At 33.7% G+C, this 24,869-nt stretch overlaps 2 protein-coding genes and 1 long non-coding RNA gene across 3 annotated transcripts; 1 reads left to right on the forward strand and 2 right to left on the reverse strand.

Annotated features, from left to right (window-relative positions):
• Window positions 1–9,111: 9,111 nt before the first annotated feature.
• Window positions 9,112–9,837, forward strand: LOC132295209 (uncharacterized). The gene is made up of 2 exons (XR_009478361.1): window positions 9,112–9,225; window positions 9,610–9,837. It is a non-coding gene; the product is annotated as an uncharacterized LOC132295209 (long non-coding RNA).
• Window positions 9,838–10,189: 352 nt separating this feature from the next.
• Window positions 10,190–19,499, reverse strand: LOC132296359 (serine/threonine-protein kinase Nek2-like). The gene is made up of 3 exons (XM_059794569.1): window positions 19,428–19,499; window positions 15,350–15,709; window positions 10,190–11,153 (listed from the first exon to the last, which is right to left on the reverse strand). Exons 1-3 carry the CDS (start codon window positions 19,497–19,499, stop codon window positions 10,464–10,466), a joined length of 1,122 nt encoding a protein of 373 aa, XP_059650552.1. The 3' UTR covers window positions 10,190–10,463.
• A 3,164-nt stretch (window positions 19,500–22,663) lies between these two features.
• LOC132296360 (DEAD-box ATP-dependent RNA helicase 38-like) lies at window positions 22,664–23,648 on the reverse strand. Its single transcript, XM_059794570.1, has 4 exons — window positions 23,328–23,648; window positions 23,138–23,249; window positions 22,850–22,920; window positions 22,664–22,738 (listed from the first exon to the last, which is right to left on the reverse strand). The coding sequence occupies exons 1-4, from the start codon at window positions 23,646–23,648 to the stop codon at window positions 22,664–22,666; spliced, it is 579 nt and encodes a 192-aa protein (XP_059650553.1).
• Window positions 23,649–24,869: the final 1,221 nt, after the last annotated feature.

Raw genomic sequence — 24,869 nt, forward strand, 5'->3', positions numbered from 1 at the left:
GAGTTGCACATTTATGCTATTTCTTAAACATAGGAATCTTGTATATGGTTGGATGTGTTGGAATTTGGGTGGCGCTCATTTAAAGGGGCTGTGCCACACGAAAACGGAAATGAATTTTGCAAAGACATTAATTCAAGTTTTTGTGAATTCCGAGGACGGAATTCCTTTTGTTAGGGGGGAAGAATGTAATACCCCTAATTTTTAAAAGGATATAACTGGAATTTCTTTATTTATTTTATGTGCATTTTATTGATTTATTGATTAGTTGATTTATGTGCATTTAAATATGATTTAATAGGTTATGTGTTTAAGGGTTTTATTTGCTTAATTGATAATTATGTTTGTTTAAATTCATTGTAATTGTTTTTAATTTAATTATTGGTTAATTTAAAGTTTTGATTATTAGTGACTTAATTGACGTGTAGTTTTTGGTAGCTTATATAATTTAGGTGTGTTGTATTTATGGTTTAGATTTAGGGTTTTATTTTCGTGTAGTCGCCGACTTAAATTAGGTTTTACATAAATCTTATAAATATACGGTTATATAATTTGACTTAAGGTTGGGACGTATATATATAAATCTTATACGTCTGCTAGGGTGAGGAAATTAAAACTCAATTCACGTAAGGGTTTATGAGAGGAAAAACAGAGAGGTTTCTTGAGAAGGAGAAACAGAGGGAAATTGAGAGAATCAATTAGGATTGCAGCCATGGATTGAAGGTGGGATCAAGGAAGAAAGAGTCGATGGCTTGTGGAATAAAACTGGAACAGTGGGAGAGTTGCAGGTAGTCTACAGTTCGTTGCAGAATTTAGCAACGGCGATGAAGGTTTCAAACCGGAATCTTAAGGCAAGTTCCATTCTCTCCTTCCTGTAAACTTGTGTTCTGTGCATTCTAAATAGACTCCAGGAATTTAATTAAAACTTTTAAAACAAATTTTATGCATACTAGTTTAGTCTGAAATTTGGTTAACGTATAATAACTGAAGATGGTTTTCCTTGCATAAATTGTTAGATTATGTATTAAACCTCTATAAATTAATTCATAATGGAATGTGAGGTCTTGTTAGGATGGTTAGGAAGTTAATTAACCTTTAAAATGGAATTATGACACATGTGATCAGACTTTAGATTGTTCATATGTTCAGTTAACTGTGATTGGCGTTTTTGGATACGGTTTTGTTTTTGTTTTAGATTTTTGTCAATTAATGCATGCTGGATGGTGAGAAGTTTCTAGGGCTTTAAGAATTTAAACTGAACCCTAGGAATGTTAAAAAACTTGGGACAAGAACGTCGGACTTCGCCGGAAACGCAGAAAATCGTCGGACGAAGTAGAGACGAGGCAGAGGGGCTCTCAGGGGGGAGAGCCGGCTCCCGAATGGTGGGAGCAGGCTCCCATGAAGAGAGAGCCGGCTCTCCATGAGGGAGAGCCCGCTCTAGAAGCCTAGGAGCCGGCTCCAATAAAGGGGAGCCGGCTCCCATGAAAAAAAACCCCCGGGTGTTTTCTGAAATTTTTCTGAAGTTCAGGGGCTTAAAGGTAATTACTGGAAAGTGATGGGGGGGTTTTAAATGATTAAAATTAACTTGTTAAAGCCTTCAAATAGTTGGTTTATGCTAAGGTGCTAAACCTAAATGCATATCATAAAACATAAGCTTATAATAGGCCTACTGTCAAGGAAGGAAGAATGCTTGTTTTGCTAAGTTGTTCTGACAACTTAATTTGGACTGACATTGTAATTATTGTTAGAATTTATATCAATGATATATTTAGCATAGTTCAGTTCCAGGAATGTTGGTTATGACGTCATGTACTCGTATCTAATAAGTTGTATATTGTCGGGAGTAGTGGAAGGTTAGTTGCTAGTTTCGTGTTAGCAAATTAAATGAAACTGGTATAAAATACTTTTGAAGTTTCATATGATGTACTTAAACTTTGGAGTGTCATTATATCCGACACAGAATTTATAATGGGGAATTACATAAATGCCATGAGATTTAATTATAAATTTGCATGCCGTAAAGGATATGGGAGGATTTAAATGCTAGTCATCATTTTAACATTTTAAACGAACTAGTATGGATGTGTTGTTTTGGAATTCTAGTATAATGTGCAGTTTAAAATTCTGATATTCATTATATTATGTTATGAAGGATAATTGCTGAACTATCTTAATTTCTGTTCTATCAATTACATGGAAATGGATGGTTTAAATTGTTTATTCTGATTTTAACAATTTAAAAGGAGGATCTATGAATATAATCATATACTGGATGCATGATAGGGGCTTATCTATATCTGATTTCTATTATGTTGGTTCTGGATATACTTGATGTTCATTTTGAGTGTGCATCATATGTGGATCATATGCATTATATGTACCGGTATGGGACGGTGACATATCAGGGATGGATTAGATCAAAAAGCTAAGTCCTACCCCTTTCATACATACGGAATGGATTAACTAAAATAGTTAAATCCTACATGGATGCATGTCCTGTCAACTAAAACAGTTGAACGACATAACGGATGTTTGTTTTATTTTTTCTGCATTAGGAAAGAATTTATATATATATTTATGATACCGTGATACGAGCTTGAGTCTCCTGATCACGGTTAGGGTGCGTATATTGCAAAGGTTGAGTAGCTAGATATAGCTAATGTTTCCTGGTAGGTCTATGTACTTGGCCGCTGAAAAACGTGTTTTATATGTCACCTTCTACCCAGGCTGAACTATGTTATATGCTAGTGAGCATCCTATAGTGTGTATTTATATATCTATGGACTATTGTAGATATTGCCGAACTATCTAGGATGTATCTGCATATCGGGTTTATGTACGGATTGTAGTAGGATGGAACTTGCATGTGGGCCTGACCCACCTTTATTTTTCAGGTGTTCGTGAGTACCAGGCTTAGGGTTTGATCGTGGTGATGCAGATACAGTCACTCACTCTTCCGACTAAATAGGATTTTTCTTTCTGGTTTTAGTTTTGGATTTTATTCTGTAAAGTTTTATCAGTTGAGATTATTAGGGGTCCACTAGTTGGATTCCCGAGTTGTACGGATTTAAATTATATTAATTTATTATTTAAGGTTCGAGGATTTTTATTTTAGAATTCTTTCAGCGTTTTGTTATTTTATTCTTAATTCAAATTTTATTCCTGCTTGTTTACATATTAATTGTCTAATATCCCTCGGATCTGTGCTCGGACTTGATAACCCGTGACTCTAGAATCGAGGGGTATCACAACCACCACTACTACAACCACCGTCTTTCACCACCACCATCGCCACCGCCACTACCACCGACTATCACCATCGCCCACCACTTTCCACCACCACCACTGCCACCGCCTTTCATCACCGCTACCTCCACCGTTTGCCGCAACCGCCACCGCTGCCACCACCACCACCGCCACCACCATTGCCTTTCACCACCACCGCCGCCATCACCATCGCCTTTCACCACTGCCACCACCTTCCACCACCACTGCCATTGCCTTTCACCACCACCACCACTGCCTTACACCATCATCACCGCCGCCACCTTCTACCACCGCTATCGCTTTCTACCACCTTCCATCACCACCACCGCCACCTTCCACTTCCGCCACCACCTTCTACCACCACCGCCACTACCTTCTACCACCGCCTTCCACCACCACCATCGTCACCCACCTTCCACCACCACCTCCATTATTTCCACCACACTACTGTCACCGCCTTCCACCAACACCATTGCCACCTTCCACCACCACCGCTGCCACCACTTTCCACCATTGCCACCACCATCGCCTTCCAACACCACCACCACCTACATCACTACCGCTTTTCACCAACTGCCACCATTTATTTTTTAAAAATTATTAGAGAATGTCATTTGTTAATTTAATTTATTTGTTACTAATAGGGATATTTTGGAGAATTCCATTAGAAATTTATTCTTTTCTAAATTTTAAAGTGGTTCAACCAAATGATTATTATTATTCCATTCCTACACATTTCATATTTACAATCAAACAATAGAATGAGAATGGTCATTCCATTGCATTCAATTCCCATTCTCATTCCATTCCATTCCCACTTGCATTCCATTCCATTCCTACACACCAAACGTAACATAATTATCTCTCTATCTCTTTTCTATCAATATGCCTAGGATTGAGGTGGATTGGTAACATAATAAAGAGTTGATCATATGGAGTATTGAGCTCGAACCCATTCTGCTTCCACTAGGGTAGAGGACTGCATTAAATCATAGACTTAAGGTGGAGAGTAGAGCTTGTCACAATAAGAATGAGCTAGAGGATTCACATTGAGGGTATCAACATTGGGTGTTTTTTCTTACCTATCTTTTCCCAACAATCAAACAAGAAAAGTAGAAGTTATATTGATGTTTTGTTCAAAATATATGCGAATCCAGATTTGATTGTCTTGTCGTAAGAAAAAAAAAAAAAGAATCGGGAAAAAAGAATAAATCTTTTTTTATTGAACGTGTTCATTCATTTTGACTACTTTATTATATTTTATCATATTCATTTCTACTTTACCTCCCGAAGTTCATTCTCCGGGTAACTCTGTTTAAACTATTCCGGCTAGTGCTTTCCTGGAACTCTGTTTAAACTATTCCGGCTGGTGCTTTCCTGCGCGACGACCCCACTAGAACGATTTGGGGTAACATGGATTTAGTTAAATAAGAGAAGAGGAAGGAAATCTTTAGAGAATGAGATATGGTACTAGATAATTTATAGGGTAGGGTTTAATAATAATTTATAGGGTAGGGTTTAATAAGAAGAAGGGTTTAATAAGAGGAATATGATGGAGGGTTAATTAAGGAAATATATAATTAATAGATATTTATTTCTCAAATTTAGTCAAATCTTATATTATTAGATTGGATTTGGAACGCAATTAAAAAGGTATTTGAAATTCCATAATGGTCTGATTATGTGGTTCCAAACAAGGCAGACCATCGTTCCAAATCCAAATCCCATCAAATCCTGCATTCCAAATTTTCAAACAAAGAGTAAGTGGGACTTGGGGTGTTTTTATTTTCAAATGCCATAAAATTATATAAACATAGTTAGCTTGGACTGGATTTATTATAATCTGAAATAAAAATAAATAGCCTTTAAGAAATCCAGTATTATTTATCTACTTAAAATCATATTTTGACAACTTGACGTTTTGTTCTTAACTGCACTTTTTTAATAATTTAAGGGACAGTTCTTAATTTAGGTTGGTTTTGTGAAATTGATTAATAGATCAGGTGAATTTTATGCACTTTACCTTTTATTTTATTGTATTCATGCCTTATTTTTTATTTTTTATTTTTTTTTTTGTATTTATTTATTTATGAATTATATCTAACTAATTCATCCTAAATTTGTTTTAATTGGTCTGGCCTCCGGCCATTATCACAATATTATTATTATTAAGGTTGATTATGGATCGGATCGGTTCAGTTTGAAGGTAAAGTTCAATTCAATTTAGTCCTCACAAATTGGTGAAATTTGAAACCGAACCGATACGTGGGGATCAATCCGAACCAAATTGATCCGTGAAATAATGGATCGAATCGGTTCTGTTTTCATGGATTGAGTTTTTCAAACAGCCCAATATGATTACACTTTACTGCCCATTAAAATTTCAAATTAGTAATTAAAAAACTTGTAATGACTAATGACTTTGGTGACCTAGGGGTTACTTAAAGTCTTAAATAATGAATAAATAAATAAAAAGAAATACAATAAATATATGTATATATATGTAATATTAATATATAATTGAGGTAACGTCGAATCGAATCGGTTTGGTTAACTGATCGAAAATATATAAAGAAAATATATTAATATATAATAAATAATTTAGTCTTTCTAATTAGACAAAGAAATATATAAAAGATATAAATAATTTAATATTTTTATAAAACTCAAATTACCTATTTATTATCAGATTTTTTAATAAAATTAAATTTAATTAGTTAAGGAAATATATAAAGAAAATAATTAATTTAGTCTTTATAATTAGGCAAGGAAACATATAAAAAATATAAATAATTTAGTCTATCTAGTCTCCACATCTTTTCTAATTTTATAAATAATATATAAATAAATAAAATATTAGTAAATTGTAATAAAAAATAGCCTTGATTTTGATATTATTTTAGTAGTTTGAAAATACATCTATCAATAATTGAATTTCTATTGTAAATTTTAATTAAAAATTATATTTTTTTATCTCTTTTACCTTGTGTCAATTATTTTAGAATTTAGAATTATTTAATTACTTAATTAAATATTGATTTTAAATTAGATTTTACTCACACGCAATAGTATATTATTTTTAATAATAAATTTATATGTTCGGTATGTAAGTTTCCTTTTAAAATAACACAAATTATCTATTTATTATGAGTTTTTATTTTAAAATTAATATAAGATGTTTAGAAGAGTTTCTATAAAACTCAAATTAGAAGAGTTTTTATAAAAATCAAATTACCTATTTATTATGAGTTTTTTTAATAAAAGGAAATCTAATTAGATAAGAAAATATACTTAGAAAAAAAATAATTTAGTTTTTCTAATTAGACAAGGAAATAGATAAAGGAACTATATAAAAAAATATAAATAATTTAGTCTATTTATTCTATACATATTTTCAAATTTTATAAATAATATATAAATAATTTTTTAATATATAAATAAATAAAATATTAGTAGATTGTAATAAAAAATAGTCTTGATTTTGATATTGTTTTAAGGGTTTGAAAATGCACCTATCTATAATTGAATTCATATTATAATGTTTAATTTAAAATTATATATTTTTATCTCGTCTCAGTTTCGTGTTTTACTAGTGTGCGTGCGTGCGTGCGTGCGTGTGCGCGCGCCATTCAACTGAGGAGAAATAACACTTTCATATTATAAGAGAAATGACACTTTTATATTATAAATTTATATTTTTACATAATCATAGGAGACAATTAATCACCTCCAATTTTTCTTCCTGTCGTTTATACTTTATTGGCTGGGGTTATATACTTGATTGGCTGGGGTTGTGGTTGAAAGAGAGATTTCCTGAGAGTGGATTTCGGCGAGAGAGGTTTCGTGATACTATATATATATTATAGATAGTCTCACAAAAATATATATATAGTATCACGAAACCTCTCTCGCCGAATATATATATATATATATAGTCCTGATCTCTTGCTCCCCATAGAGCAAGAAAATAATCCACACTTTTTATATAAATCGTTAAATTAAATCTAACAGTCATTTTACAAACCCAACCATGATCGTTCCTTTTAACACAAAACCACTATCACCCTATTTTTAGTTCTATAATTAATTTTACCATTACCATCTACTATAACAATAAAAAGGTAATTATAAAAGGTAAAATAGAAATCTTTGAAAAAAAATTAATTCCTGTAGCTTTACTTTTATTTGTCGTGGAAGAGTTTACTTTAAGGCTTCGAGGATTAAATGTTTTTAAATTTTGTTAAGTTTCATCGCTTTATGAAGAGATTAAATTTTTTGTTTTCATTTTATTTAGTTTAAGCTTTAACAATTTTGAATAAAGTCAATGTCATATGGTTCAATTATTCAGTTGTATAATATTGTTATTCACACATACACGCACAAATAACTATAACAATAATACTTCTTTTCATGAAAGTTTTGGTTATGAAACAACATGAAACACCTCTAAATTCCAGAATCGTGCACACCGTTTAACATCTCAGCTGCATCTTTTTCAATACATTTTTAGACCTCTCCTTGAAAACCCATATATGCATATTCTCTATATCATGCAGAACCATGAAAACATCAAGCTTTAAGTCTAATTTATCATACCCACTAACCCCATTACTCTCCCAAGTGATCTTACTCTTTGATTTCTCATTCAAAGTTGGTTTAAAATAAAAACTGAAGAAAAACCAGGCACCACAGACACTATCAAGCCTCTTAGCAATATATGGGTATTGTTTTTCTTTCAAAGAAATATTTAAATAAAAACAAATTTATTAGTAAAATATACGGGAATAGATTTTTTTTTCAAAGGTTTCTATTTTTATTTTGATAATTACCTTTTATTGTTACAGTGGGTGGTAATGATAAAATTAATTATAGAAACTAAAAATATGGTGAGGGTGGTTTTGTGTTAAAAGGAAATATCATAGGTGGATTTGTAAAATGACCATTAGATTTAATCTAACGGTCTAGATAGAAAGTGTGGATTATTTTTCTAGATAGAAAGTATGGATTATTTTTCTTACTCCATGGGGAGCAAGAGATCAAGACTCTATATATATATATATATATATATATATATATATATTTCGTGATTGTGAATTTCGGCAAAAGAGATTTCGTGAGACAATATAACTAAAATGTCATGATTCCTAGACCTGGAGTTTTGGGGCATTATGATAATGTTAACTCCTCTTTCATATAAAGAAAGTTTTTTTTGTGACTAGAGAGAGTAATGATACTCTTTCCGATCAAATCGTCCTGTTTTCTTTATGTTGTTAAAGATACCAAAAAAAAACGTAATTACCTAAATCGTTAATATTTTCTTGCTAAAGATATCCAAATAAATAAGGAAAGAAACGTTCTGACTATCTCTATCTCTCAAATTTTATTTTATCTGAATATACTTTATTTTTAATGGTTTTGTAGGTTCTTACACATACCCAATGAATAACAGTAAATTTGACATTTCACAACTCATTTAATGGGTCGACCTATTTGATTCTAGTGGAGGTTTTGTGCACGATTTTGATAGAAGATTTTTTTTTTTTTTTTTTTTTTTGGTGATATTAACCCTTTTTTATTTTTATAATGCTTGTCCCTCAAATTTTTGCAAAATTTTCTATCTATGGGATTAAAGGTGGCCTCTCGCTCTACCAGAATCAAATTTTGTTAAAAAAAAATTATTAATTAATATTGTAATTCTTACTACTACAACTTATTCACATACACACACATACATAAGATATTTGTTTAAAATTATTATGGCAAGAGATATTTCGTGAGCGTGGATTTCGGCAAGAGAGATTTCGTGAGCGTGACTATGAAACCTCCTAATACAATATATATATATATATATATATATATATATATATATATATATATTCCAGCCCTACGAGACTGAAGCCATTAATTCAGGAATCAAGAGTTACTTTACTTTGCCAAGCTTGTTCCGGCTTCCTTCTGCAGGTAAGGTCTCCTCCTTTTATTTTTTATTTTTTATTTTATTTTTTTTGGGTGTAAAAAAAAACACACACAGCGCAAAAGTTAAAAATTCTTACTTACCAAAAAGTAAAAATAATATATATATATAATAAATAAATCAATAAATAAATCAGTGTTGTTCTTGTACGTTTCAAAACAAGAAAGGAAAAGGAAGTTTGACTTCTCCTAATTGGATTGAGATTATCTTTTTCTGGGGTCAAAATGGATTAGGATTATCCTTCCTTTGTAGTGTGTATATATATATATATATATATATATATATATATATATATATTAAGGAGACACTTAAGAGTGATTTTTGTTTTGTTTGTTTGTGAGTAATAAATTTTTAATTTTGTAATTTTGCAGAGGACATGGAGGATGTTAACTCGGAGGACGGGTCCAGGAGTACTAGTGATTGGATGATTAATAGCGAGTTTTGGTATTTCATTGTGTTTTTCATTGTGTATGGGTCGCCTGTATAGTATTGTTCGTGTGGTTTATTAAGAGTTTTGTGGAACAAGTACATCTCTTACAAAATATTAAAGATCCAAACCATGATATTAAAGAAGATTGGTTTGCTACATTTTATGGATTTTTTTTGGTCGTCTTTTCTGTTATCTTTTTCTGCTCGCTTTCTATTTGTTTGTGCGTCATGGATGCCAAGAAAGCCAAGTCGCAGTCGCCGTCGCCGCCTAGAGATTTAGAACTACATGGGAATGTGCCGCCAAGAGATATAGAACTACATGGGAGAAAAATGAACATAGCCTGCACTTCTTGTTACCATCATTCCCTCTTTAAAAACTAGCGAATATAGGGAAGCAAGGAAAACATAGAATTAAAGGAAGAAAAATGAAACATTTTCGGAATTCAAAAGATGATGGCGTTGTGAGGGGACTCCACCTCATGATATCACTCTGACATTTTGTGGTTGGACCCACACCCTCTCACATAAATTTCATTCAGCACCTTCAAATTTGGAGGATGTATTGCGCTCCCAAACATAACACAGAATTAAGAAAACGGGCAAAAGAAAAGAAGTCTGGCATTTGCTTTGTAGCCTCTACAGAATCCTAAATGCCCATGTCAGATTACCTACATACAAATTCAAAAAAAAAAAAAATCCTATTCCTTCATTCCCTTTTTCCGAAAATCAAATCCATATTGCCTATCTCAATGCCAATAATAAAATCTGTAAACTCTATAATTTGTTACAGCAACAATTAAAGTACCTGTGTCAGGTGTTCTTGGCATTGATCTTCCTGCTTCACTGTGTTCTCCTTGAAGCTCTTAGTCAACCAGATAGCAGTTTCTCTGGGAGAAGCCTTTCCTGGCCCAAACGGCTTCAATAACACCCCCAATTCGTCAAACCTTTCGTCTTGCAACAGCCTTGCACTGAATTCAAGCAACCCTTCCAAAGCCTCAGCTCGCTGCTGGTAAGATGAGGTGTCAAATCGCCTGCGGCGCAAGTCTGATGAGGTTCGACTTGATGCCCCGGCTGTAGCATTTTGATTAGAGCCCTCACTTCCAATGTCCTCCCCATCCAACTTGCATGCCGTGCCTTCCATTCCCTGCCAAGCATCGGTGAAACTCAGCCTGCCAAAGGTTCTATTGCACACCTGAACCATACATTTATCCTTCAAGATCGAATGGTCGCCTTGTGGTGGTGAGTTTGAGCCTTGTGCAGAGGTTGATGAAGTTCTACGAACAGGGAGGAAGGGACTTTCATATGAGGTCATTGGGAATTCAGCAATCCTGTCAATTCGAGGGGAATTGACAGAAACATCCGGAGAGTTAATTCCAATATAGGGCGTGCAAGGTGATCCTTCAACTGCAGCTCTTGTAGGAAATGGCAATGATGCTCTACGATTTGTGGGAACAGCTTTTTTGGCTGGAGTTCGTGAAGCTTGAAACTGCAAATATAAGCATATACCATATAAGAATAAAACCATAAAAACTGACTGACCCAAGAAAGAAGGAAATTTTAGAGCTTAGTACTGTTGGAAAGCTCCATATTTGTGAAGTGAAAGATCAAATCCAGCAAGTGGTGACTATGGAATGCTTAAGCAGGTTAAATGAACAAGCAGTCGTTGCTTATAATGCATCATTAATACCCACACCCTAAGACACATTCATATTAGGATAAAGTGAAGAGCAGGCAACGACTCCCTCGTTATTATAAACGAGCAAGTATAAAGAAGTTAGTTTAAGAAAGTAGGCATAGAACGGAGACTTGGTAGTTGTAATATCCCCAGTTTTCAAAAGGATATAAAAGGGATTTAATTAGTTAGTTTATCGTATTTTATGTGCTTACGTGATTATGTGCTTATGTAGTTACATGATTATATGCTTATTTGTCTTAATTGTTTATGTGATTTATTTGATTTAATTGGGTGCTTGTGTGGTGTATTAATTGGATGTTTTACTTGCTTAAATGAGGTGTGATTTAATTGTAATTAATTGTTAGGATTAAAATAAAATAATGGATTTATGTTCTATTTTGTTTTATTTAATTTTTTTAAATGATGGATTTTGATAGGGTTCGACGGCAACCAAGGTCGCCGGAAAACCAAGGAAGAAGAAGAGAAGGTTTCATTTCGAAACCTAGAGGCAAGTTCTTCTACTTACTCCTTCCCTTAGACTTCGTGTTTCTATACAGGCCTAAGTTAATTCCATGAACTAATCAGACTTTAAATTGATCTATTATGCATGCTAATTATGATTTAAATCAATGTTAGATGAATTTATTTGTAATTGATTGATCTTGCAATTTATGCCATGAGTATTTGTTTTAATTGATTTTAATGATGCATAATTGATTTATATAAATTACTAGAATGATTCGGGACTTAGTTCAAACTCTTAGGACAATCAACAATGGAGAACAGAGGGATTAGAATTCGTTGGAGACGAGGAAGATGATGCAGAACAGGTTGAGAGCCGGCTCCCAAGGGGTGAGAGCAGGCTCCCAAAAGGGAATTATTTTGACGACTATCAGAGGGAGAGAGCCGACTCTATGAAGTTGAGAGCCTGCTCCCTCAAGACGAGAGCTTGCTCTCACGAGGACAAAGCTTGCTCTCGCCGCTACTTTAATATTTTGGGATTTTCGGCTACTGTTTTGAGGTTTTGGGTGTTCCAGGGCTGTGCAGGGTATTATGGATGGTTTAAATGACTACAATGAACATGTTAAAATCCTAGAATGTTTAATCCATACCTATAGGTGATAGAAGTGACTAATATGAAATTTCAGTTAAATTTGCATATTGATTAATGATTAATTAATTATTGAAATTGTTCTAAGAAAGTTCATGGATATTATATAATGTTTATCATGTATTAGCAGTAATAAACTAAGTTATTGTCTCACTGTTATTATGCTTATCTCTGGATGTAATTGATGTTGTATTTACATATTTCTTCATCAATTATTAGATGGAATGGAGGAATTAATTGCTTAAAAATAACTTAGCAATTAATATGGATATTATATGATTTTAATCATATATTGGCAGAATAATATGGTCATGGATTTGGTCTGATCTTATTATGCTTAATTCTAAATTTATTTGATGTAATATTATAACTATTACATCAACTGTGGATTTATTTGATGTATTACTTTGGATGTTGCATCATTTATGAATCATATGCATTATATGCACCAGTATGCGATAGTGGCATATTAGGGACGGATTAACTAAAACGTTAAGTCCTACCTAACGGAATAAATTAACTAAAATGTTAAATCCTACATATTTTCATGTCAGGTCAACGGAATCAGTTGGATGACATGACGGATGTTTATTTTATGTTTTGAATTAGGATGGATTTTATATATATATATAGTTATGAGCTATGATATGAGCTTGAGTCTCAGGATCATGGTTAGGGAGCGTATATGCAGTGGGATGCATAGCTGGCTATGATGGTTAGTGGTGTACCCTGTTAGGTCTATATACTCATGCCCACTTCAGGTGCATTTTACATGTTACCTACTAATCAAGTTGAGACCGCTTTGTAGTCTAGTGAGAGTCCCTTAGTGTGTATATATATATATATGGACTACATAACTATTGTTGGATTAACTAGAATGTATACGTGTATCGGGTCTCTGCTTGGATTGTAGTAGAGTAAAACTTGTTTGTGAGTCTGACCCACCATTATTTTTTAGGTATTCGTCAGGTGTAAAAATTGTTTGTGCTAAGCAGGGATCAGTCTACTTCATTCTTCCGGATTATCTACATAGGAGTTTCTTTTACGTTCCAGTGTTCTGACGTAGACAATTATTGTTGTCACTTGTTCAGTTGGGATTTTCTAGGGGTCCACTTAGTATGGATTCCCGAGTTGTATTTATTTGGAGGATTGGATATATCAGAATATTTATTTATTTAATGAAATTTTATTCTGAGGTTTCAATTAATGGATTATCATTTTAGTTTTCTTTCAGAAATTTATTTCTTCTTTTTTATCTATTTTATATTCTGTGTTCGATTATTACTGATTTATTTTTTATATCCTCGGGTATTCGGGCATGGGCCTGGCCAACCCGCATCCAGAAATCCGGGAGTATCACAGTAGTATAGGAGCATTGATGGGTAAAAGGGTGGAGGTGGTAGTGGTATTACACACTAAGGGAATAATAATTGATAAGAATTTAAAAGAAGTTAACATCTACTAAAGTTGTTACCAAGAAAGAGTATTGTTAATATAGTTAATACTTGGGAATCCCAATTAGTACTAAACAAGCACAATTTCGCGAGCACATAAAAGTATTAATCCAAGAAAGATCAAAGAAGAGATATAATAGTCACGTAGAATAGAAAAAGATTGTAAACCACATGAGATGCTGTGTTGATTGAATAAATTTGGAGATATGAACATCACTAGGCTATCCTTTGTGGTAACATATAATCTTATGATAGCAAATTTCTATTAATTAAGAGAGAACAACATTTAATAACCTTGAGAAGTGAAATAAAAAAAGTCAACTTGATTTTTTATTTTTTTTTCTAACCAGAAGAGTAGATCATTTAACATGCAATGACTACAAAATATACGCCAGAAGAGATCATCACAACCTACATTAACAGTTTTAGATGTTAATATCAAAGAAATAATACAGGTAAGAGAAAGAAGATTTGAAATTCAAAAAGAAAAACAGAGAAATAAATTTTATTTAAAAATAGTTGAATTCTTTAGTATAAAAAAAGGGGCAAAATATGATTCATGTAACTAACTGAAATAATAGGGACAATTTATTTTATTTAGTTTTGTTAATACTGAATGATGGGTGTGGCTAGAATGGCATTTCCAAAATGTAATCTTTACCAATTGGTATTACAACATTTTCTTCAACTTTAACAGTTTAACTTACCTTTAAGATGCAATCTAAATTCATTTTTACTTCTTTTTTTTTTCCCCCCCATTTTAGATTGCAAGTTTTATTTGCTTCTGCTTCTTGAAAAGAAGATATTCTCAAGTCAACATATCATCATACCTTCAATCTTCCCGGCAATATTCTATCATGTTCTCTTTATTTCCTCCTCTCTTCTTCCCTCACTCTCTATATTTAAAGTTTACAATATTTTTTCCAAAAGGGAACATTTATAAATTTAGCATAAAAATTAAATTTTGCTTCTAAATGCACCATGTGAATGACTCATTCTAAAACACAGTTATTTCAGGCTCAAGGAGCAAATAGACGCCAAGGTATCCTGAAACCTAAGCGTAACAAGCAAAGTAAGGAATTTAAAATATGCAACAGAAACAATTCAATATAAAAAATGAATGAAATTTTCTATATATCGATTTAAATTAGCTAAATTGATATACATATATTTCCCATTTTCATTTGCGATCAGTTAAGCCACACGACAATTGAAATAGTTCAAAATATACAACACAAAACTAGTCAGATTTTTTTTTTTCAAAAACCAGATATATTGGCATTTCAACTAAGAGGGTCAGGTAAATCAATGCACCTGTATCGTTTCAATATATATCCATTAACTAAATCAAATAACTAGGTAACACGAAGCAGAAACAAAATAATTAAATATGTATATGCACACACACAGAAATATATATATAATACTATCTGTAATCTTACCGATTCGCGATTCTTTGACAGCTCTGCTAGTTTCTTAGGAGTAGCAGGAGAATTCCTTGGAGTCAATTTTGGAGCCTTGACAATATCTGAAGCTTTTGGAGTAATTTTCTTATCAAATGTTGTATCTTGCTCAGCTCCAGATACACTTGGATTCAAAGTCCTATCATTGCTGAATGACTGCCTTTTCTCTCTGTACGTGGTAAGACGAACATCTTCTGGCTCTGTAAATCTAGTTTTTTTCATGTAGTTGGTTTCCGACCGCCAGCTGACTGATAAACTATTGCGTCTGGGGCTGTTAATTTTGTGTTGAATCTTTAGAACGTAAGGCTGAAGGTGAGGGTGCACTAGAAGCTCTGCCGCCTGCCACACAAACGCACACTCTAAATGATAAATTGCACAAACTTTTACTGGTAGACAAGTATGCCTTTGTGTGTGCCCTATAATTGTTGCAATTGCCAAATGACGATACACATAAGATTAAGATACCACATCACATGAGAAACGAAGGATGCCACATCATAATATAAGAAGTTCCTTTGTTTCATGAGTGGAATATGCAAAGGGCAAAATTTCATTATAATTTGTAAATTACTTGTGAGAAGCCATAAAAGCATTAAACCACTTTCTTATTGTTGTCACATACCACAAATTAAAGGTTCAAATCACATTTGTAGATTGGATTAGATAATATTGCATGTTATTGTAAAGAAAAAATGCAAATGTTGGTTAAATTTCGACAATGGTTGTGTTACAGTATATGTGACCCTATAGAGGCAATGCCAGTCTCTTGGACCTGCTTTGGTGAACTAGTGATTGCAATGTTCAATGGTGCATAAGGAAGGGTATATTAAAAGTGACAGGACCAAGCACATCTCACCAAAATTCTTTTATGCACATGAACTCCAAAAAAGGGGTGATATTAATATTCAAAAGATACGTTCATGTGAAAATCTAGCAGATCTATTCACTAAAACGCTTCCAACTACAACATTCAAGAAGCTGGTGCACAACATTGGAATGCGTCAACTAAAGGATCTTAAGGGTTGATCTAATGAGGGGGAGCAATTGATTAAAGAGGTATTGGCATACTGTACTCTTTTTTTTTCGTTCAGGTTTTGTCCCACTGGGTTTTCCTGGCAATGCTTTAAAGAGACAGTTTTTAATCTATGCAATACCATTTTCAAGATAAATAAGAATACTGTACTCTTTTTCTATTGCTAGGGTTTTGTCCTACTGGGTTTTCCTTAGCAAGGTTTTAACGAGGTATATTCTTAGTGTAGTTTTGTGAACCCCAATGGGGAGTGTTATATATATATATGCACACTTGTGTGGGGTCCACGAATTCATTAAGTCATCCATGTAATCATAAGTTTTGAGGCTTGTAAAGAAAGATGGCTTTGGAGGCTTATAAGAGAAGATACCAAAATGGCGTACATGGGAAGCTACACTACGAGCCTATATAAGGCATTGAATGTCTACTATTTTCAGAGATCAAAATTGAAGCTTTCATTCTCTCTGTGTGTCTATTTCGTTCTCTCTCTCCCCATCTCTCTGTGTAAAAGTTTTTTTATTTCTATAATAACTATTATTCTATATATATATATACACACACATATATTTATTACAGAAATAATGCTAACTCCTCTATCATATTTATTTGGCTTCACTGAGAAGGCAAAAAACAAATACAGTTTTTTTATGAGACTAGAAAACATAAAAACAAGGATACACATCAAATCCTATGGTTCTTTTCCCCCAAATCCTCCCACAAATTCCTCTCCCCCTTCATTTCCAAACGAAAACAACTTTCCCTTCTTTTCCTTTAAACTTCCTCAGCCATGTTGACTGAGATATGGACCATATCTTAACCATGTTGACTGAGATCTTAAGAAAGGCGTGGGGGAAGAGGGAGAAGACAAACTTAAAGGGATTTTTTTGTAATTTTGACAAAAGATGGTTTTTTATTTTTGTGATTTTAACCCTTTTTTAATTTTTATAATGCTTGTCCCTCAAATTTTTGTAAAATTTTCTATTTATGGGATTAAAGGTGGCCTCTTGCTCTACAAGAATCAAATTTAATAAAGAAAATTATTAATTATTATAGTAATTCTTACTACTACAACTTATTCACGTATAATACACATATACATAAGATATTTGTTATAAATTATTAGATTTCGGCAAGAGAGGTTTCGTGACCGTGAATTTCGACAAAAGAAATATATCATGACCATGAAACCTCCTAATACAATATATATATATATATATATAAACTTGCTTGGGTTCTCCAGGATTCAGGGTGGGTTCTCCAGGATTCAGGGCTGGTATATATATATATATATATATATATATATATATATATACCAGCCCTGAATCCTGGAGAACCCAAGCAAGTATCATTAGGGTAGCCAACATCAAAAGCAAGAGTTACTTCACTTTGCCAAGCTTGTTCCGGCCTCCTTCTGCAAGTGAGGTCGTTTATTTATTTATTTATTTATTTTTGGGTAAAAAAACAACACAACAAAAGTTAAAACTTCTCACTTACCAAGAAGTAAAAATAATATATATATATATATATATAGTCCTAATCTCTTGCTCCCTATGGAGCAAGAAAATTGATCCACACTTTTTATATAGACCGTTAGATTAAATATAACGGTCATTTTTCAAACCCACCTTTGGCTTTTCTTTTTAACACAAAACCACTCTCACCCTATTTTTAGTTTCTATATTTAATTTTACCATTACTACTTACGTAACAATAAAAGGTAACAATAAAAGGTAATTATCAACTCTCTCTCCATTTCTCTGTGCGTTGAATTTGAATTCATGGATAAAAGTGTGGACAAATGATTACTCTCCATGGATAAGGTTGTGAGAAGATCTTAACCCATTTTTTTTTTTTTTTTTGGTTACCTTATTGTTTCTAAGGTGGATTCTACATCCTCACCATAGTCAGTACATCATCATCATCCAATAATCAAACTCACAAATTCACAGATTCAATAATGAACTTCACCAAATGCCTAACTTCAAATTGAAATAAAAAGAATTTTTGTTTAAACTTTAAATGAAATTTTCTTCAATTTCAAGTCTAATAAATCAATTCGATATTCCAAAATGCAATAATACAGTATATTTGTTGATAAATTTACTTATACTAAAGAAGTATATTAATTTACTTATACTGAGAACAATAAGATTTTTTTAGAAAAAAACTATAATATCATACTGTTGTTGCAAAATTGAAAGATACCAGTATTATTTTTCTTTCAAAGAAACATCTAAATAAAAATAATTTTTTAAGTAAAATATAGTGCTATTATTTTTTTTCAAAGGTTTCTATTTTTATTTTGATAATTAGGTGATAATGGTAAAATTAAATATAGAAACTAAAAATAGGGTGAGAGTAGTTTTATGTTTAAAAAAAAAAAACTAACGTTCTATATAAAAAGTGTGGATTAATTTTCTTGCTCCATAGGGAGCAAGAGATCAGGACTATATATATATATATATATATATATATATATATATATATATTTGTCCTTCCAAAGCAAGAAAGGAAAATAAATCGGTGTTTAAGCACTTAAATTGTATTATAATTACTACTACGAGATTTAACTTTTTGTTACTTTAACTTAGCAAGTATAGCACAAGATTGATTGATTATAGTAAGTACACACATGTGAGAAGACGATATATAGGGAGAGAATGAATGAAGGAACGACAATGGAGGTGGAACAATTTCATGCAACCCAACATATCTCCTCCTTGGATTGAAAAATCCACTTCCAAGTAATTAGAATTCCAAAACAATTTCAATTGCACCTTAACCACTCAGAGAAACACACTCTTCTTCTTTGTATCTTTAAAGAAAAGATTATTCTAGAAAATTTCATAGAATTAAAAAACCACCTTCTCTTGGAGGAAATGATAAAGGATATTGACTACACCCTTTAAAATTGGAATGTTAAACTAAATCTTCTCTAATTTCAATTCAATGAGTGGATCCATTGCTTTGAAACACAACACAACAGTAATCTTGTTAGACTGACGCCTCCCGCCTCCAAATACAAACAGTAACCCCCAGCTCTGACTGTCCAAAACATGAAATTACAAGATCAGTTAAATCTGAAAAAGTGTAATCCATCATTATCATCTATATATTTCATGTTCTAGACCATTTTAGCCTCAATATGTATTATAATTATATTCAAATAAAAATATACCAATAAGAATATTAAATGAAAAAAACTTCCCCCAATGTGAATTCCATCCTCTCTTCTCCATCTCTGTGTTCCCTCTCCTTCCTCTTCCATGACAACTACCACTGGCTCCACCTTTCTACTACCACCACTACCTCTCCACAGAGCAATGAACCATGCCGACTCTCACTGCTGCCAGTCCCCATCCATCATCGAATGTAAACATAAATACCAAAAACCATCGCCTGATTTTGCGATGGAAATACCATTAAAGAATTTGTCAGTTTTCTACTTGCGTGTGGTGATGCTGGGGCTGTTGAACTGGTCTTGTTTTAGGTAGAAGTAGCAGAGGAGAAGAAGAAAGCAAGGGTAAGGAGGAGGGCCGACTAGAGGGAGGGTACAGTGAGAGAAGGACACTGAGTGACAGTCCGTACATTCTTAAATGCAATCTGAGTTAAAAGGGGTCCGAAAGTCAAAATGTTGATTTTTTTTTTTTTTGTTAAAACCCCATAGAATTTATGGATGTTTGAACCTGAAAACGTAGCACACAATTGGAAGTTTCAGTGCTTATATAAAGAATTAGGCCAAGGGTTCTTAAATGATCGAGAATTTGTCAAACTAGGTCCTAGGAAACGAACACCTATGGGAGCTGATTCAGCAGCAGCAACTTGTGGTTGTGGCAGCTGTACTCGTAGTGGTGGTTATATTCACAGCGACGGTGGTGGTGGTAACAGTACTATAAATAGTACCACTACTATCAATAGCAGTAACAGTGATAGCAGCCGTGTTGGGGTTGGTGGTAGTCCTAGTAGTAGTGATGATGGCATTAGTCAGTACTAGTGGTAGTGGCTGTGAGATATATATATATTTATATATATTTTGGGGAGATTGTGAGATATATATATTTTGTAATTGGTTAATTTCGTTATCAAAACAAGTCCAATCGAGTTGAAATATTTTGGTTCAAAATTATAAAATAAAAAAAAATAAAAAATTTTGGTTCAGAATTTCAAAATTGAAGATCGGAAGCGGATTTGAAGAATGAAGAAGTTCAAGTGTTCATATTTTAAAACACTCTGGGATGATGAGAACAATGTTTTGAAAAGGTATGTGAGTGTGTGAAAACACTTAGGAAGTTTTGGAAGTTTGAAGTTCTTAGGAAGTTTACATTCGGCCTATTTCGAACTGGGAACATGAAGCCAAATAAAAGAATTCTATTCTGTCCATTGGGAACCGGTACCCAAATCTAGTACCCGTAGCCAACTTCTGATTATAAAGAGAATTCTTCTCCGCACATTCTGAACCGGTAGCCAAAATCCAGTACCGGTTCTGTTTTGATTCTTATTTGGTCTAAGCTTCCTTCTTAAATCCTATGCACGATTTTACCTTATTTTCCAAGCATATCTAGGTTTTTGAAAGTCTATATAAACATGTTTTCTCAATTAGGATTTCACAATTTTTCGGTATCAAAACAAGTCCGATCGAGTTGTATTTTAAAGTTCGAAATTCAAGATCGAGATTAGTTACGAAATTGAAGAGTTGTTTGTGTTTGATATACTGAGATCATTGAAAAATGTATGAACAACACTTTAGAAAGTCGAAAAAATCCACAAGCAACGGACATGAGGAGAGACAAAATCGAAAACCTGAGACAAAAAGAAAAACACAAAACACCGGACCACAACACCGATGCCAGCCAAGGAACTTGTGAATCAAACCACCTACACTACCAGAGAACCACAAAGCATGTGTACAGAGGATCATGAAATCTAAAAATTGAAAAACGCCAAACCCAAGTTGATCGATAGAACATCACCCAACACCAAAGGAACCTTGCAGAAAGAACCGATCACGAAAGCAATTGAAAGGACGAAAGAGGAGAGAGGGGAGGGAGGAAGAAAAGAGATCAACAAAGAAAGGAAAGCACTCTTAACAAGTAGAGAAACTCCCATAGAAAGGAGAACTCCTACAAAGAGGAGAACCACCACGATCGGGAAGGAGAACTCCTACAAAGAGGAGAACAACCACGATCGGAGGACCCGATCACACAAACTCTCGATAACACTAACAACTAAGGAATTAGATAATTAAAAATAAAAATAAATAAAAAAAAAAGGGAGGAGGTGGGGCATAGCAAACATGACTATTAAAAATGTGAGGAAAACTGTTCTATCAATTCTACAATGGGCTTGCATTCCAACCAAACATAGAAGAGACTAGATTAAATGTAGTCAACAAATAACCCACTTATATAACATCGGCTTCAAAAACTGATTCTGTTTAAAACCAAAAACCAACATCCAAAAACTGATTGATTTGGGGGCTGATATACCCGAATAACTACATGTGGTTGGAAGATAACCGAATATCCAACAGTACCAGATAACCAAAACCACATCCAAAAACTGATTCTGTTTAAACCCAAAACCAACATCCAAAAACTGATTGATTTGGGGGCTGATATTTACATCCAGATAAACCAAACCACATGTGGTTGGAAGAATAATCTTCCCAATGAGACACAATCTTTAAAAGAGACCAGCTTTTTTTAAAGCAGCCTCAAAATCCTCCTCGCTGTTCCAGGACGGGACCTGCATTACATAGCAGCAACATAAGGTGGTGATATAACCTACTATCAAAGTTTCTTACCACTACTACATTTATACTGTATTATTACTAGAAAAGTTTAGGAACATATAACTTCAAATCTTACTACAGCTACTCCTAAAACTAGTTTCGGATTCCAAAGTATTCCATAATCCTTCCCCACATTATTTTAAGTCATAAAAGGAGTCTCACCTCGTCCACTTGGGTGTTAAAGTGCTTCTCTATCTTCTCCATTAGCAAAATATCTCCATCAAAGCACAACAAGTTGAATACGGCTCCTGTAGAATTAAATACAAAACAGGAAACAAATATTGCTTAATATTCCATTATAGGCTCTACCAACAATGAAGCAAATGCACAATGGGGAGTGGCACTTCATTCTGAGATGAAAAAATTGGCTTCAAATATTACATTACAGTATTATACTTGAACAAGGAGAGCATAAAAAATAAACAAGCCGGCAACAACTAGCTGGTTTCATATACAAGCCTACAAATCCAACCTACAAGGTTGGCGTCACCCTGTGAGGCTTTGACAGGTGGCTAGAAGCTGATTCATTACTCCAGGAAGTAAGATCCTAACCAATAGGATACTTAATCAATATGAAGTTCTTCCTTAATTCCACACAATGTTTTGGTTAGGCCAGGCTGATCACGTGGAATGTCCACAAAAGAGGGAACTCACATACCAAAAGATACTCCCCAAGTTCTGGATTGCATGCAGGAACACAAAAATAAAGCTGAAGTTCTTTAGACAAGACTGAGCAAAATAGGTAAAAAGTTCAGCTGAAATCCTAAGCCAAAATACATGGGCCCTAAAAAGAAACAGGTTTTATATATGCAACTATAAAGTTCACTAACTTCAACAAGCTCATAGACTCTACAGCTACTATAAAAGCACATTACCCACAAGTAGAAATTTTCATGCATAAAATTATCTCGAGGAACCTATCTCATGCTTTTAGACAAGAAATTACCATTGGGGCCGAAACGTCCTGCCCTGCCAATCCGATGCAAGTATACCTCATAGTCAGGCTCCGATGGAGTTTGGTACTTCACAGGAAGATCATAATTGACAACCAGACTAACCTGAAATAAAACATGTTATGATGTCGATATTTTGTGCAGTAAAAAGAAAAATAGGTAAAAAGAGATAAAAGTGAGCACCTCTGCTTGATCAAAACCCCGGGAGAGGAGTTCAGTTGAAATAAGAACCTGAATCAATCCATTTTTAAATTCCTTGATTATCTTGTTCCTGTCATCTTGATCAAGAGCACCTTGAATAGTAGTCACCCCATAACCATGTTCCACAAGTGCTTGATGCAACATGCTCGCACTATTTCTTGAGTGAACAAAAATAATTGTCTCCCCCACCTTGTTTCCCAAATAAAAAATTCTGTCTCTAATTACCTTTATCTTTGAAAGTTCATCGGGACACTTCACCTTGTACTGCTTCACATACTCCAAGGACAGCTCTTCTCCGGCCATTGTTGGCGAGTGTGCTCCCGAATCTTACTTTTTCGGCCTTCTTCGGTCCAGAAAATTTGTGTTGGGGGTGATGAGATCCGGATAGTCGTCGTCGCCGATGCTTTTGCTTGAATCAGATTAGGTCGTGACTGAGGAAAGAGAGGGATTAGGGATTTAGGGTTATGCAAATATCAGCGCCCTTGGGTTTTTAGGTAGAGGGGGGTATATATTGCACTTTACCCATTATTTAAGAATTTGGAAAAGGAAAAGGAATAAAAGTGAAATTCCACTATTATAGATTTGAAACAAATTAGATTTAAAATAGTATTTTAAATAAAAATAATATAATATTATTTTTGTTGGTGTTCAAATAAATAATGAAATATTTATTTTATTGTAAAATATATACATCAACAACTGAAGGACGACTTCAAAGAACTCTAAAACATGAAATTTATTCGATTACCATCACCAATATATTTTTAAAAAAATACAAAAAAGTAAACTAAGCTGCCTACGAAAAGCGAAAATTGAAGTATATCAAATAAATTAGGTTTAAGATATTTAAAGTAACCAAGTAAAAAAAAAAAAAAAAAAAAAAATTGTAAATTATAATTTAGGTAAGCTAAAGACTCAAATGGTTAAAAACTAATAGAATACATTTGGTGTATAGTAATGGAATGGAATGGAATGTCCATCCCAACCATTCCTTTATTTAGTATGCAATTTAAAGTAGGAATGACCATTCCGTTAGAATGAAAATTCATTTCATAACAAAATCCATGGAATGGCCATTCCATTCCCGAGTAATTTTTTAAAAAAATTCAACTTTCCAAAAAAACCCTCATGTACCAAGTCCAAAAATTACCATTACCTTCCATCACAACCGCCTTCGCCTTTCACCACCACCACCACTACTACAACCACCGTCTTTCACCACCACCATCGCCACCGCCACTACCACCGACTATCACCATCGCCCACCACTTTCCACCACCACCACTGCCACCGCCTTTCATCACCGCTACCTCCACCGCTGCCACCACCACCACCGCCACCACCATTGCCTTTCACCACCACCACCACTGCCTTACACCATCATCACCGCCGCCACCTTCTACCACCGCCATCGCTTTCTACCACCTTCCATCACCACCACCGCCACCTTCCACTTCCGCCACCACCTTCTACTACCACCGCCACTACTTTCTACCACCGCCTTCCACCACCAGCATCGTCACC

This window comes from Cornus florida, unplaced genomic scaffold, assembly GCF_030987335.1.
Source record: "Cornus florida cultivar Cherokee Brave unplaced genomic scaffold, ASM3098733v1 CherokeeBrave_3.0.0_Hap2_Chr02, whole genome shotgun sequence".
In the NCBI taxonomy this organism is placed as follows: domain Eukaryota; kingdom Viridiplantae; phylum Streptophyta; class Magnoliopsida; order Cornales; family Cornaceae; genus Cornus; species Cornus florida.